We start from the raw sequence: 13,979 nt of genomic DNA on the forward strand, positions 1-13,979 counted from the left end.
AGGGGTAGATTTGTAAATACATTTATGACATAGAGTGCTGATTTTGTACTTTATTCTGTGTGAGACAGGAAGCCAATGGAGATGTTGCAAAAGAGGAGTGGTGTGTTCAGATCTTTTCTCTCTGAGAATGAGTCATGCAGCAGGGTTTTGTATGCACTGAAGGGACTGAATGGATGAAGTAGGCAGACCAGACAATAGAGAGTTCAGTTGTCAAGGCGAGAGAGAATGAGAGAAATGACAAGTATAGATGTTGCTTCAGTGGACAGGTATTTCCAAATGGAACTGATGCGCTGCAGTTGACAATAGCAGGATTGACCGATCTGACTGATGAATTTTTGCATGGACAGTGTGTTGGCAAGGACAACGCCAAGTTTCCTAACTGAGCTGGAAAGAGGAATGGATGTGCTGCCAAGTTTGATTGTGTCAGTTGTGATGTAACGTATTAAGAGTCATCCAGTTTTGAATGTCCAGTTTTCAGGGGTATCACTTTTCTGAAATTGAGTGTCATCAGCATAAGAATGATGACTTTCATTGTGTCAGTTGATAATTTCAGCGAGAGGAGCAGTGTACAGTGTGAAGAGCACAGCGCCTAAAACAGATCCCTGTGGGACTCTGTGTTCAACTTAAGCGGGTTCAGGATACGCACAGTGTTGTGTTATGTTTCAGAGCCAGTGTCAATGAAGGGTGTTTTGTTTCAGAGCCAGTGTCAATGAAAGAACACAGTTGTGAGTGATGTGTTTTGTTTCAGAGCCAGTGTCAGTGAAAGAAGAGAGTTGTGAGCATTGTTATGTTTCAAAGCCAATGTCAATGAAAGAAGAGAGTTGTGAGCGTTGTTGTGTTTCAGAGCCAGTGTCAATGAAAGAAGAGAGTTGTGAGTGTTGTTGTGTTTCAGAGCCAGTGTCAATGTCAGTGATAGAGCAGATGGCAGCTCAGAGCATGAAGGACATGGATGATGCTGATGTGTCTGACACAGAGGATCCAGATCTCCTTGTAAGTTGTTTTTTTTTCTCACTCTTTTCTCACTCTAATGATTAGTCTAAGGTTGTCTCTCCTCTGTCTCTGGAAGAGTTTACATCACCAGTGAATTTCATGTTGTTTAAAACTGTTCTTATTTGACATTACGACATTTCTCTTAACAGACACCTGGCGGTAGAGCACTCAATCAGGAAGCAAGTGTTCACTGATTAAAGTCCAGCATGAACCAGTAGTTTTACTCCTTCCTCCACTAGACCTTTGGAGTTGTGGCCTGGGTGATAGTTTTTCAAATGAGACAATAAGCCAAGTTCTTGACTGCAGTATTCAATTAGCACATGCTAAAGAAATTTTGGCAGCAAGAGTTGTCACTGGCAAAAGGATGTAGAAAAAAAACCCACTTTTATAATAAAGCATACACATTTGTAGACAGAAAAAGGTTGTTCTGGATAATGGCGACACACCTTTCATGTGGAGAACAGGCTGAATTACACTCAGAGAAATCTGCTGTGGCTGAAGTACAATACAATACAATGCAATGCAGTGCTACACAAATACAAGACAGTGCAATACAAAACAATACAATGCAAAATAAAACAATAGGATATAATGCAATAAATTGTTTCAGGCTGAGTTAGCAGACCTGCAAGAAGATGAACCAGAACCAGCCCCTTCCCCGGTGCCTACTTCAGCACTTACTTCTTGTCAGTCCCCCACCCATCACCACCACCCCACCCAGAGCCCCACCACACCCCAGGTCCCAGCCCGAAGCCCAGAGGTCTCTCCTGCCATCGGGCATGATAGTACCAGTGTGGACCCAGTGAGCATCATACAGGACCGGATCAACATGTATCAGCAGGCCTTGCAGAATGCCAGACAGATCGGGGACAGCTCCAAGCAGAGGCGACTTGATAGAGGGTTGAAGGTAAAGATGATCTAGTTTGCTGATGATGTATTTTTTGTTTGTGTTGAAAGTGTGTGTGTGTGTGTGTGTGTGTGTGTGTGTGTGTGTGTGAGAGAGAGAGATAGAGAGAGAGAGAGAGAGAGAGGACTAGGCAAATTAACTTCAGAAAGCCAGCATTAGGGGTAAGTGACTTTGCAGTGCTGCCATATTGTGAAGGCCAACTGTAGCTCAGGGCATTATGAACATATGGAGTTTTAACAGAGAAAACACACATACACACACACACACACACAAACACACACACACCCACACACACACATGATATCTGTCCCTGTCTAGCCACAAGGACCATTGTCACTTTATGCAACAGAACCACAACATTTGAGTCAATGCTTTTTTTGCACTGAAATTACATCAGCCAAAGATACAGTGATACACCTGATGGTTGCATTTTAGTATATGTTATTTAGATCAGGGATCAACAGCCGAATACCAAAGATTCACCTGCATTTAAAATCAGAAAATATGTTTTGTTTAAACGAGCGTATGGCCTCTGTCACTTATTTGGACTTTGGTACAGCTCACAATCAATTGGTCTTCGTTCTTTTGGTACAGCTCACAATCAGTTGGTCTTCATTCTTTGGTACAGCTCACAATCAATTGGTCTTCATTCTTTGATACAGCTCACAATTAACTGGTCTTCTTTCTTTGGTACAGCTCACACTCATTTGGTCTTCTTTTTCTTTCTTTGGTACAGCTCACAATCAGTTGGTCTTCTTTCTTTGGTACAGCTCACAATTAATTGGTCTTCTTTCTTTGGTACAGCTCACAATCAATTTGTCTACATTCTTGCATGGCTGCATTTCTGTGTTGCTTGATGTCACTTCTCAGGTTTTCCACCCTGTTTGTGTGTTTGAGCGTGCAAATGCATGTTTTCACGTGCATGTGCATAATCATAAGTTGAAGGGCTAGAGGCAGTGGGTGAAGTCAAACTCATTACAAAATCTGTTTAGATCAGTGGCCCCCCTCCCTTTCCATCTGTTTCTCTTTCTTTCACTCTCTCTCTGTGCCTTCTCACTCTGGCACCACACACACACACACACACACACACACACACACACACACACACCGATCTGACCATCACACACACACATATCCCAGGTCTTACCATCTCTCTCTCTCTCCCTTTCCACCCCCTCTCTTTCCCTTCCCCACCCTTTCACTCTTTCTCTTTCTCTCTCTTTCTCTCCTTTCCCCACACAGCTCTACCTCTTTGCTTTGTCTTCTCAGTTAGAATGTCTTGTATGTTAATAACTCAAAAGTAATTGGACAGACATCATCAATACATTCTGTACAACCATTTATGACTTGAAACACCACAAACAGGACTACCATAATGGTCCTCCCTTCTTTTATGAGTATCTCCTCACCCCAGCTTGTTCTCTTGTTTTTCACCTCCTTCCTCTTTTCTGTTATTATACGATACTCACTGCTTTTCCTGGCTCCCCTCCTTTACTTGAGCAGAATAGAAAAAAGGCAGAAGGGATGGGGGAAGAGGTCATAGGGTAGGGGGATTAGGGGTCAAAGTCCAGTTCTGTTGCAAGTTCAGACACCTATCAGTTCAGAGCAAACAAAAGAAAGCTGCAGAGCAAATCGTAACAGCAAGAAGCAAAGGAAAGACAGTGAATGTATGACAGAAGAAACAGAAGAAATGGCCTGGCAGGAAGCTATATATGAATTAAAGGCTGCCATGATAAACTGTCAAGCAGAGAGGACATACAACAACTAAAAGAACACATGACTGAAGTAAAAGAGGAGTTTAAAAGAATTGGTACATCTTTAGGAAACAAAATGGACAAACTGGAGAGCAGAATTTTTTACATTGAAACCAAGAAAGACAAACATACGGCTGAAGTGAACCAGTGCATAAAGAGAATGCAAAATTCAAGGACCAGCTCACTCACAACTCCAAAGAAATAAGTATCCTTGTAAACAACATCAATGACCAGGAGCAGCATGGGAGAAGATTGTGGAGCATCTGAGTCTATGGCTTCCACGAGGCACAGGGCAGGAGACCGTGGCAGACTGCATGCTGAAGTGCTTCAGCATTTTCACGGAGAAGCTGGAGGTTCCATTGTCAGCCACTGACATCAAAATTGAGCACCATTTCAGTAGTCGGTGCAGGAGGAGGCAGACCCTGTCCCATCATCATATAGTTCATGTCCAGGGGGAAGAGGGGGCAAGTGCTGACAGCCTGCTGCATGTTTGAGCAGATTGGCATCACAGTTGGCGAGGACCTCACTTATAGTAGTTGCAAACTGCTTAAAAAGGTCAGTGCTCATTCCACAACTATCACCACTTGGTCATCCAGCGGATAATATTAGTGAAGCTGAAAAGTGGAAGAACTTTGAAATTGGAAACCGATTTGGAAATTGATGTAATTGTAAAAAAAAAAAAAAAAAATCCTGTGATGAAAGTCTCCCGTCGGACCGACGGATGAGTAGGCAGGCAAACTTATCTGTCGGTGTGTGTGTCCTCATTTGGGAGAAGAGGTTGATTCTGGATAGACAGCACTTCCCACAGGTGTTGCAAGGGAAAACGTCTCCAGAAGTTGAGCCCTGCTTCCTTTGCTCACGCTTCTCCTTAATGGCCAGTGTTCTCTTGTTTTCAAACGTCTTTATGCCACTAGAGCACAGCATCCTCCAGCAAGAGCGGTCAAGGGCATCAGTTTCCCAGGAAGCGATGTCTATGTCACAGGCATTGAGGCTTGTCTTCAAGGTGTCCTTGAAGCGCTTGCAGGGTCATCCAAGTTCACGGTGGCCTTCCTTCAGCTGGCCATACAAAAGCATCTTCAGGATTCTGCTGTCTGTCATGCGGACAACATGTCCTGTCCAGCGTATCTGGCACTGGATCAGCAGGCTTTTGATGCTTGGCAGGCTGCTCCTCTCTAGGACCTGGAGGTTGGAGACCCTGTCTTGCCACTTCATGCCGAGGATCTTTCGTAGGCATCTCTGGTGAAACTGCTCAAGTTGTTGAATGTGATTATGATACGTCATCCTTGTTTCACAGCAGTACAACAAGGTGGTCAGCACAGCAGCTCTGTAGGTTTTGATTTTGGTGCTGAGCCTGATGCCTTTGGTTTTTCACAGCCTGTTGAGTCTGCCAAAGGCAGACCTGGCCTTGGCGATGCGCAGCGTCACTTCTGCATCAAGGGCTCCGTTGCTGCATAGGGTGCTGCCCAGATAGCAAAACCTGTCGACTGACTTGATCTCTGTGTCAACGATCTTGATTGCAGGTGGGGGGGAGGCACTGGCGTTCTGTGAGCTAGCTGGTTGGTACATGGGCTCGGTCTTGCTGAGGCTGACGGTGAGAGCACCTGGAATTGGTTGAGAACCTGTCCATAATGAACTGCATGTCCTCATGGGTGTGTGCAGCAAGCGCGCAGTCATCAGCTAAGAGGAACTCTCTCAACAGTGCCTCAAACACCCTGGACCTGGCATGGAGTCACCGCAAGTTGAAAAGTTTGCCATCTGTGCGAAACTGAATGTAGGTGCCCTGGTCAGTCTTGGAAGGTGTCAGTCAGCATGGCAGAGAAGAGAATGGAGAACAGTGTGGGTGCCAGGACGCAGCCCTGCTTCACTCCATTTACCACAGGGAACGGATCTGACATGTCAGTATTTTCCTGTACTCTCGCCTACATGCCATCGTGGAATGACACAGTCAGCTGGATTAGGCTCTCTGGGCAGGATCTCTTAGGAGGATCTTCCACAGACCACGGCGGTTCACTGTGTCGAAGGCCTTAGTCAGGTCTACAAAGACCATGTTGAGCTCCTTGTTCTGCTCACGGCATTCTCTTGCATCTGGCGTACGGCATACACCATGTCACATGTTCCCCTGCCTGAGCGGAAGCCGCACTGTGCTTCAGGGATGACTGTGTTGGAAACATGGTAAACCAGTCTGTTCAGTATGATGTGGGTGAAGATCATGCCGGCGATGTAGAGGAGAGAGATTCCATGGTGGTTATTGCAGGATGTTTTGTCTCCTTTCCGTTTGTTAATGTGGACAGTTGAAGCATCCTTGAAATCCTGGGGGACCTCCCAGATAGACTGGAAGAGGGCGGTCAGCTTGTCTGTCAGCACCTCGCCTCCATACTTGTAGATGTCAGCCTGGATTCCATCTGTTCCTGGTGCTTTTCCTGACATTGTCAGCTTCAGGGCCTTTCGGGTCTCGGCCTTGGTGGGAGGGGCAGCTAGCAAGTCATTGACTGGTAGCTGTGGGAGGGCTGCAATTACCTCGTCAGATATGGACAAGTCCTTGTTGAGGAGGGTGTTGAAGTGCTCTGCCCAGTGGGCAAGGATGTCTCTCTTTTCTGTCAGGAGGGTGGTCTGGTCCAAGGCTCAGACAGGGGTTGATCCTGTGACTCTTGGCCCATACACAGCTCGGAGACCATCATGGAAAGTCTTCATGTTGTGAACATCAGCAGCGGACTGAAGCTTTTCAAACTTTCTTTCCCACCAGGTGTTCTTCATCTCACACAGCCTCTTCTGTACGAGTTGCTTGGTTTGCAAGAACTGGTTCTTCTTCCTCTGGCAGTCTTTATCGGAAATGTTATCCTGATGCCGTATATCCAGTGTGTTCAAAGGTAGAGCACGATGCTTTGCAAATCAAACAAATATCGGCATCATTTCCAAACCAACATTGCGCAAATTTCTTCAAAACGGAACAGAGTCTCCAAATACAATAGACTGAGCAACACACTAGACGCCACGTTCTTGGCATCAGAGATCTTTTCCCATCCCTCTTGCGGCCAATGAGTGGCAGCCTCTGTGCGTGTGTGTATGTGTGTGTTTGTGTGTATGTGTGGGTCTGTGTTTTTGAGTGCGTTTGTGCATGCGCGAGGGTGTAAGTGTACACAAGTGTCAGGAGAGTTCTGTACACGTGCGTGTGTGTGTGTGTGTGTGTGTGTGTGTGTGTGTGTGAGGGGGAGGTGGGGGTGCCGGGGTGAGGGGGGGTAGAGGATGAGGTATGTGAGTGTATGCGTGCCTACACTGTGGGAGCAACAGGATATTGGAACGTGCGGGTGTGTATATATATATCTTTGTATATATGTGTGTGGGGTTGGTGGTGGGGGATATGGGCGTATGTGTGTGTGCTTGTACAAGTAAGTGTTCATCTGTGTGTGTGTGTGTGTGTGTGTGCTGTGGAAGCTGCGATACGTAGCCTAGAAATGAGTATGTGGAGGAGAGGGGTAGAGGAGGTGCAGGGTAATGTGTGGTGTGTGTGTGTGTGTTGGGGCTCATGTACGTTTATGTGTATTTGACTGTGCTTTCATATCTGTGAAACTGCATGTTTGGTGCATATCTGTTATGCATGTGTGGGTGTATGTGTGTCTTCATGTTTTACATTTATTTGCTTATTTATCATTGTTGTCTTATTTATTTATTTATTTATTTATTTATTATTATTAGTAGTAGTAGTATTATCATTATTATTATTATTACTACCACTACCTTTTTTATATGATAATTATTATTTATTTATTTATTTATTTATTTATTTACGTATGCTTATCTATTACTTATTCACTTTTTTTTTTCTCAAGGCCTGACTAAGCGCGTTGGGTTACGTTACTGGTCAGGCATCTGCTTGGCAGATGTGGTGTAGCATATTTGGATTTGTCCGAATGCAGTGACACCTCCTTGAGCTATTGAAACTGAAACTGAAACTCAGGAGCTTGGAGATTCCAGAGTCGTTACCGTCAAACCAGTCTTTGTGGCTCCTTTGTACAAAACCGAGTGTGTCAGCTGCTGCTGTGTACACAGCATCTCTAAAGGTGCTCCATACCTCTTCTACATCAGTCGATGCAGGAATTTCTTGGAGAGCTGCTTGGATTTGGTACTGCAGCACGTCCTTGGTGATGGGGAGGTGGTGGATGTTCAGCTTCCTAGGGGGTTTCTGTCTGGCTGGTTGGAGCTTGTGTGCAAGTCTGATGTTCATCTTGCTGCATACCAGGTGATGGTGTGACCAACAGACTGCTCCTCTCATGCAGCATGTAATGGAAATACCACCTCTGTCCCTCTGCCGGACAATCACATAGTCCAGCTTGTACCAATGCTTGGAGTGGGGGTGCATCCATGTGTTCTTGTACTTGTCCGCTTGTTGGAAGAGGGTGTTGGTGATGGTCAGTCCATGCTGTACGCAGAGCGAGAGCAAATGCAGTCCGTTGGAGTGCACTTGCCAGTGCCGTGCTGTCCTAGGACTTTTGGCCACGACAAGAAGTCCATGCTGATGCGGGCATTGAAATCCCCAAGGATAATCAGCCTGTCCTTTCTGTCTACCGCTGATATGGTGCGGTTGAGCTCCTCGTAGAAGGCTTCTTTGATGTCATCAGGGTTGGTCATTGTCGGGGCATAGCAGCTGATGACTGTGGTGAAGCGATCCTCGGACAACTTCAGACGCAGGGTCATTAGCCTATTGTTTATCCCACGTGGAAGGCTGTCAAGCTGTCGTGCAAGTTTGGTTCGTATGGCAAAGCCCACGCCTGAGGTTCTTGGGGTGCCATCTGGCTTCCCAATGCAGTAGAAGGTGTAGCCCCCTCCAACTTCCTCCAGCTGGGTTTCACCTGCCAACCTGGTTTCGCTCAGGGCTGCTATGGCAACCTGGTAGCGATCAAGCATTCTAGCAATGAGCGCTGTGTGCCTTTCTGGTCTGTCGTCTCTGTCTAAAAGGGTGTGAACATTCCAGGCACCCAGAGTCAGGGCATGACTCCTAGTTCTTTTCTTCTGTTCTTTTCGACCGCTAGTGTTAGATGTCCAAGTAGGTGCGGTTTCCTACTAGGTACTAGGTGAGGCAGGCTTTATTTAGGGATCCTTTTATCTCCCCTTCCCCTTGTGGGGAGAGCAGTGCTGTCCCTTAAAAGGTCTGCTCTGACACTGTGGGAGGATACGGGCGCCGCATCTGCCCCAGTCTATGGCAGACGACCATCACCCCACAGCCGCCTGTGTGCAGAGTCGTGACTATGAACTGCCAGCAGCATCCTCTGCCTGTCCCCATTACCACTTCTCCATTGCCACAGGGCTTGGGAAAGCTGGGTGTTGAAGGGCTAGCTCGTCGTTCCGACATTAGCTGGTTGCCTGACCAGCACAGGTGACTTTTTTTAGTGAAGAGGAGTTGTGCAGTCCCTTTCCCACTCTCTTGCCTACCGACGCTCACAGTCCCACAGGTGCAGATACTGCAAGGTGATGGACGGCCTTGGCAGGTGCAGGTTTTTTCTTCGGAGTTCCATCTCCTAGGAGTACTTCCAGCCAAGGATAAGAGCTCCCCCTGCTCTTAGGTCATCTTCTTCCACCTTCAAAGCTATTGGGAGAGGTTTCCTCCTCTGCCTGGTCCATCGTTGGGAGACTTCACATGCGGCAGGTAGTACTGGGTTACATGGTACCAGTAGCAAGGCTATGCCCCTGACCTGATTATGATTTATATGTCGAAATAGAAGGAAATAGCAGGATGTGTTGAAAGATGTGACAATGCTTAAGGAAAGTTTATATAACTTTAATCATAATGAGAGAATGAACTGCTTTTGGCTACTGTAGAAATGTGCAACATCTCAAGACTGACAAAATGTGAGTACATTAACCCCTAGGCTGCCAGTATGATGAGATAACTCGTCATCGCAAGCATGTACACTTCGCTGCCGCAGTGACGAGATAGCTCGTCATTGAAATATTTGGACTTTTCCCTGGTTTTCATTCAGCTCGTTGATGAAAATGCTGGTTGTTTTAGCTTGGGGAATCTTTCTAGATTCTATTCATAGCTAGAAACCCCATCTATTTCATGAGGCAGTCCTTTATTTGAACGTTTTGGTTGGGTCACTGTCGCAGTGTTTTGCCTGGCTCCTTTCCTTGCTTGCTCAACAAAATGTCGGACTGACACCGTGCTCAAGACATGTTATCGTGGCAAACTAAATCAACCAAGATTGCTTTCTTTAGCCGATGCTCAGAAAGAATTGAAGCGTAGATTCAAAGGAGAAGACAGTGATGAACATTTATAGGACGATTTGATAGAAAATAAAGGAAGCAATCAAGAGAGTGGCCAAGATAGGATTATCAGTGAGTGATGCCAGCTGCAAAACTGTAGCAGACGACACAAACTTACTGAATTATTAGCAGGACACAGTGTTAGCGATTTTCTTGGCACTCAGCCAATGCGGTCTGATGAGAACTGGATAAAGTGATCATGTAAAAGGGGTGAAGAGGAGGGGGGTGGAGACTGAGGGGGCGTGGCCTCACATCCATATTATCACTTGGAGAAGTCACAATGCATTGAGTATCTATCTATTTTTAATTTTTTTTTATTGTGGTTGTTCTGGTATGATTTTGTGTGTGCAGATATCCATTTGTTCAGAAAATATGATATTTTAGTGCAAATTACCTGACTAATGTTTGTAATGAACAAGTTGAAAATATGACAAAAAACAAAACACTGATTTCAAAACAACAGCATGTCACTAAAAATATATAAAATGAGGAAACATTATGTGTTTTGCATTCTTTATTCATTTACCTTTCAAAAAAAACAAACTTTTATGGGTCTCTCTCAAATAACAAAGAGCACAGAATTTTTTGAAAATTTATACCCATTTTTTTTATGAAAAAACCCCTGGCAAATAGATTTCACTTAAATCTTAATTTCCTGGCAGCAAAAAGGTTAACTGTATTGAAGATGAGAAGAGGGGTGGGGGGTGGAGGGGGGCAATGTGAAGGGGGGGGGGATCTGCAATAATGTTAATTGTATTTGCAGCTTGTTAGTTTACATCAAATGGAATCAATTTATTCTGGTTTGAATAGCTAGTAATGGTAAATATCACTGAAAATCTCTCTGTGTGATAATTGCAAGAAATGCAGCTAGACATCTTTAAACTCTGTAAACATTACTCACTCTGTACAGTAATCCAAATGAATGCTTTGAAAATGTTCTGAAAGGGAATGAAAATTTCGTTGGTGAAGGATGTTAGGAAATTGTAAATTAAACAAAATTAATGTCATTTACTTATTTACTATCATTTATATTGCTATTAATATTTGTATAGCAACTGTTAACATTTCTTTTGGCGCATATAACACTGACATTTGGATGCTAGAAAAAACGGTCAAAAAACATAAACATCAATACACACACAAGTTTGCAAGTGAGCATATGCATGCACGCACACACACATTCACGCACACACATGCACACACGTATATGCACAACATACATTTTCAAACACAAAAAATACATGTTAATACAAGTATCAAAACAAATAAAATAAAAAAAATGAGGGGGTGGGGGGGAGCACTTTGAGAACCTCACACTGTGGGCTGGGGCTCTCCTTCGTTTGTTGCAACAAGGGCATTGAGCTCTCAGCAAGACACAGTGGGGTGGGGTGTTTGTGGTTCTTACAGATGATGGTTCTGTTTGCCACAGGGTCAACAGAAGACCCCCGTATTCTTTGCACCAGTTTCAGACCCAGAAGCTTCTCCATTAATAAATCCTTCATTCAGTGATCTTACAACAAAGTTTCTAATGTCTTTCCAGAAAAATTTGAAAAAATTTACAGTCATTCCATCTGTACCTGGACTCATGTCGTTTTGCATTCGCCAAATAGCATCTGTAGCTTCTTGTCTTGTATTTAATCCTTCTAACTGTTTTAATTCTGTCTCATCAAGTCTGGATAAGTTGTTTACATAATCACTAATATCTAAATCTTTTACATTCTGTTTTTTGTATAGGTCTTCTTGTCGCCTTTAGTATTTCGTCTGTTTCTGTCAGTATATTACCTTGATCTGTAACTGATTTTAACATGTGTTTACTGATAAAGTGACATTTGTCAAGATTACAAATATACCCTGAGATGCCCATCTTGCTTTAGATCTTAAAGCTATCCCTTCCATTTTCAATTTCCTTAATTGTACGAGCTCTTCCGTTTTCTCCTGCAATTCTCTAGTTATATTACCGAACTTTGTTTTCGAGTTGTATTTCCTTTCTAACAGTTCCTCTTTTTCTATTTGTTGCTTTTTCTTTCTTATTCCAAAAGTTATTGTTTTTGCTCTTATCTCCATTATCAACACATATAAAAAGAGCTGGCTGCTTATAGTCATTCGGGATATTACATATGTTTTCTTGTGCGTAACGTAATACTGCATACCGTTCCTTTATTTTCTCCATTGTTTCTTTCACAAACTTAATATAAACACTGTCTCTAAGTAAAGATGAATTAAATTTCCAAAAAGGTTTTCTTTTGGGTTCTGTATTAAATACCAAGTCAACTTTGACTAAAGAGTGGTCACTTCTATAACCATACAAAATATCAGTGTTTTTAACATCAGTAACCAGGTTATCTGAGATCAAGAAGAAGTCAAGATGGCTTTGTTGTAAGGGGGTTGGTCTCCTCTAAGTGTATCTTAAAACTTCAGTGTTGAGTTCTCTTCATATATGTACAAACTGTAAATCATCTATCATCTTTAAAACTCTTTCTTGTGCTCCCTGATATTCACATGCTTATAATTATGATAGTCTAAGTTTGGATTCATTACTAAATTCCAACCCCCTCTCATAATTACGTTAGAAATTTCTTGCTCTTCAACTTTTATATAGGGTCATCTCTGTCAGGGCCATAAAGGTTTACCAATAGAATTTCTATATCAAATATGTTTAAGACCAAAATGATATAATTACCACGAGTATCTGTAATGTTTGTTTTTGTTTTTTTGTTTTTTTTAACTGAAAGTTATTATTGAGCAAAATAGCTACTGCTCGTGACCTAGAATTATTAGATGAAAAAACACATTCATAACCCCATTCAGCCCTTACTTGTCTTGCCATCGTTTTTGTAAAGTGCATATCTTGTAAAAACAAACAAAACAAAAAAAAACAGACTGAATATTGTTTTTGTCTTAATTATTGTAAAACAACTTTCCTTTTTTGAAAAGCACCTTGCCCCTGTCAATTTAAGGATGATATTTTTGGACTGTTCATGAATGAATTGTGTATTGGAACACACATATTGCACCGTTAATATTTAAAAAACAAACACACACACACACACACACATATATATATATATATATATATATATGTGTGTGTGTGTGTGTGTGTGTGTGTGTGTGTGTGTATTATCTGTCTGTTTGTCTGAGGAGTAAAACCAAAACCTTATGCAGGCTGGACCTGATTATGACTTGACAACAGATGATCTAAACGAAGCAATAGCTAAATGCAAGAAAGAATTGGCTCCTGGACAGAGTTCGCTACTGGGACATCAAGGAGCTATCGGAAGAAGACAGAAGCAAACTTTTCAGTCTGTATCAAAACAGTTTCCACATTGGACATGTGCTGGAGGACTGGACACACAGCTTCTTAAAACTCATACCAAAACCAGGAATGGACCATTGTCAGGTAAGCGGCTGTCGTATCCTAATCATGCAAAACATTGCTAGAAAGCTCATGGAATGCATAATAGCCAGGAAACTTGCAAGAGATCTTGAACAGCGGCACATTCTCCCTTCAACTGAAGGTGGTTACAGAACAGGTAAGTCTATATGGGAAAATGCAGCTGCTTTTGCATATGAGGTATATGAAGGATTTCAAAGAAAAGAACGAACACTAGCAGTAGCAATCGACCTTGAAGATGCCTACAATAAAGTCCAGTTTGCGCACCTCATGGAGCTGTTACTAAGGTATGGAGTAAGTTTGACACTGACAAGGATAGCAGCAGCGCTTCAGGAAAGAACCGTTGTCCTAGGCCTCGGAGATTGGATTCTGCATCTTCCAAACTATCCATGGGACTGCCACAAGGGTCTCCGCTCTCTCCTGTCCTCTACAACGTCTACACGAAAGGCCTTGCAGACTTAAACAACAGTGAAATAATTGGGGTGCTTACTCTTGTGGATGATGGCCTGGTCTTCAAAACTTCAAAAGATGCTCAAGAAGAACTAAAGCAGTCCAGAAACAACTGAACAATATCGCTCAATGGTGCAAGGACACAGGATCTTCCATCAGTCCAGTGAAAGCCCAAACATTGCTGTGCACCCTCAACAACAGAACCGCAAGCAAATCACTACCAGCTGTG

The 13,979-nt window shown here is 43.4% G+C and overlaps 1 protein-coding gene across 9 annotated transcripts in view; it reads left to right on the forward strand.

Annotated features, from left to right (window-relative positions):
* LOC143295370 (coiled-coil and C2 domain-containing protein 1-like) overlaps positions 1-13,979 on the forward strand; it is a 286,204-nt gene that overhangs the window by 42,350 nt on the left and 229,875 nt on the right. For all 9 annotated transcript variants that reach the window (XR_013057010.1, XM_076607032.1, XM_076607028.1 and 6 more), the window contains exons 3-4: positions 893-990; positions 1,601-1,897. Coding sequence is in view for 8 of the 9 variants with exons in the window: in XM_076607032.1 (XP_076463147.1) it covers positions 893-990; positions 1,601-1,897 (395 nt within the window). In the remaining variant the exon portion in view is untranslated. The remainder of the gene's footprint in view (positions 1-892; positions 991-1,600; positions 1,898-13,979) is intronic.

This window comes from Babylonia areolata, chromosome 20 (assembly GCF_041734735.1).
Source record: "Babylonia areolata isolate BAREFJ2019XMU chromosome 20, ASM4173473v1, whole genome shotgun sequence".
In the NCBI taxonomy this organism is placed as follows: domain Eukaryota; kingdom Metazoa; phylum Mollusca; class Gastropoda; order Neogastropoda; family Buccinidae; genus Babylonia; species Babylonia areolata.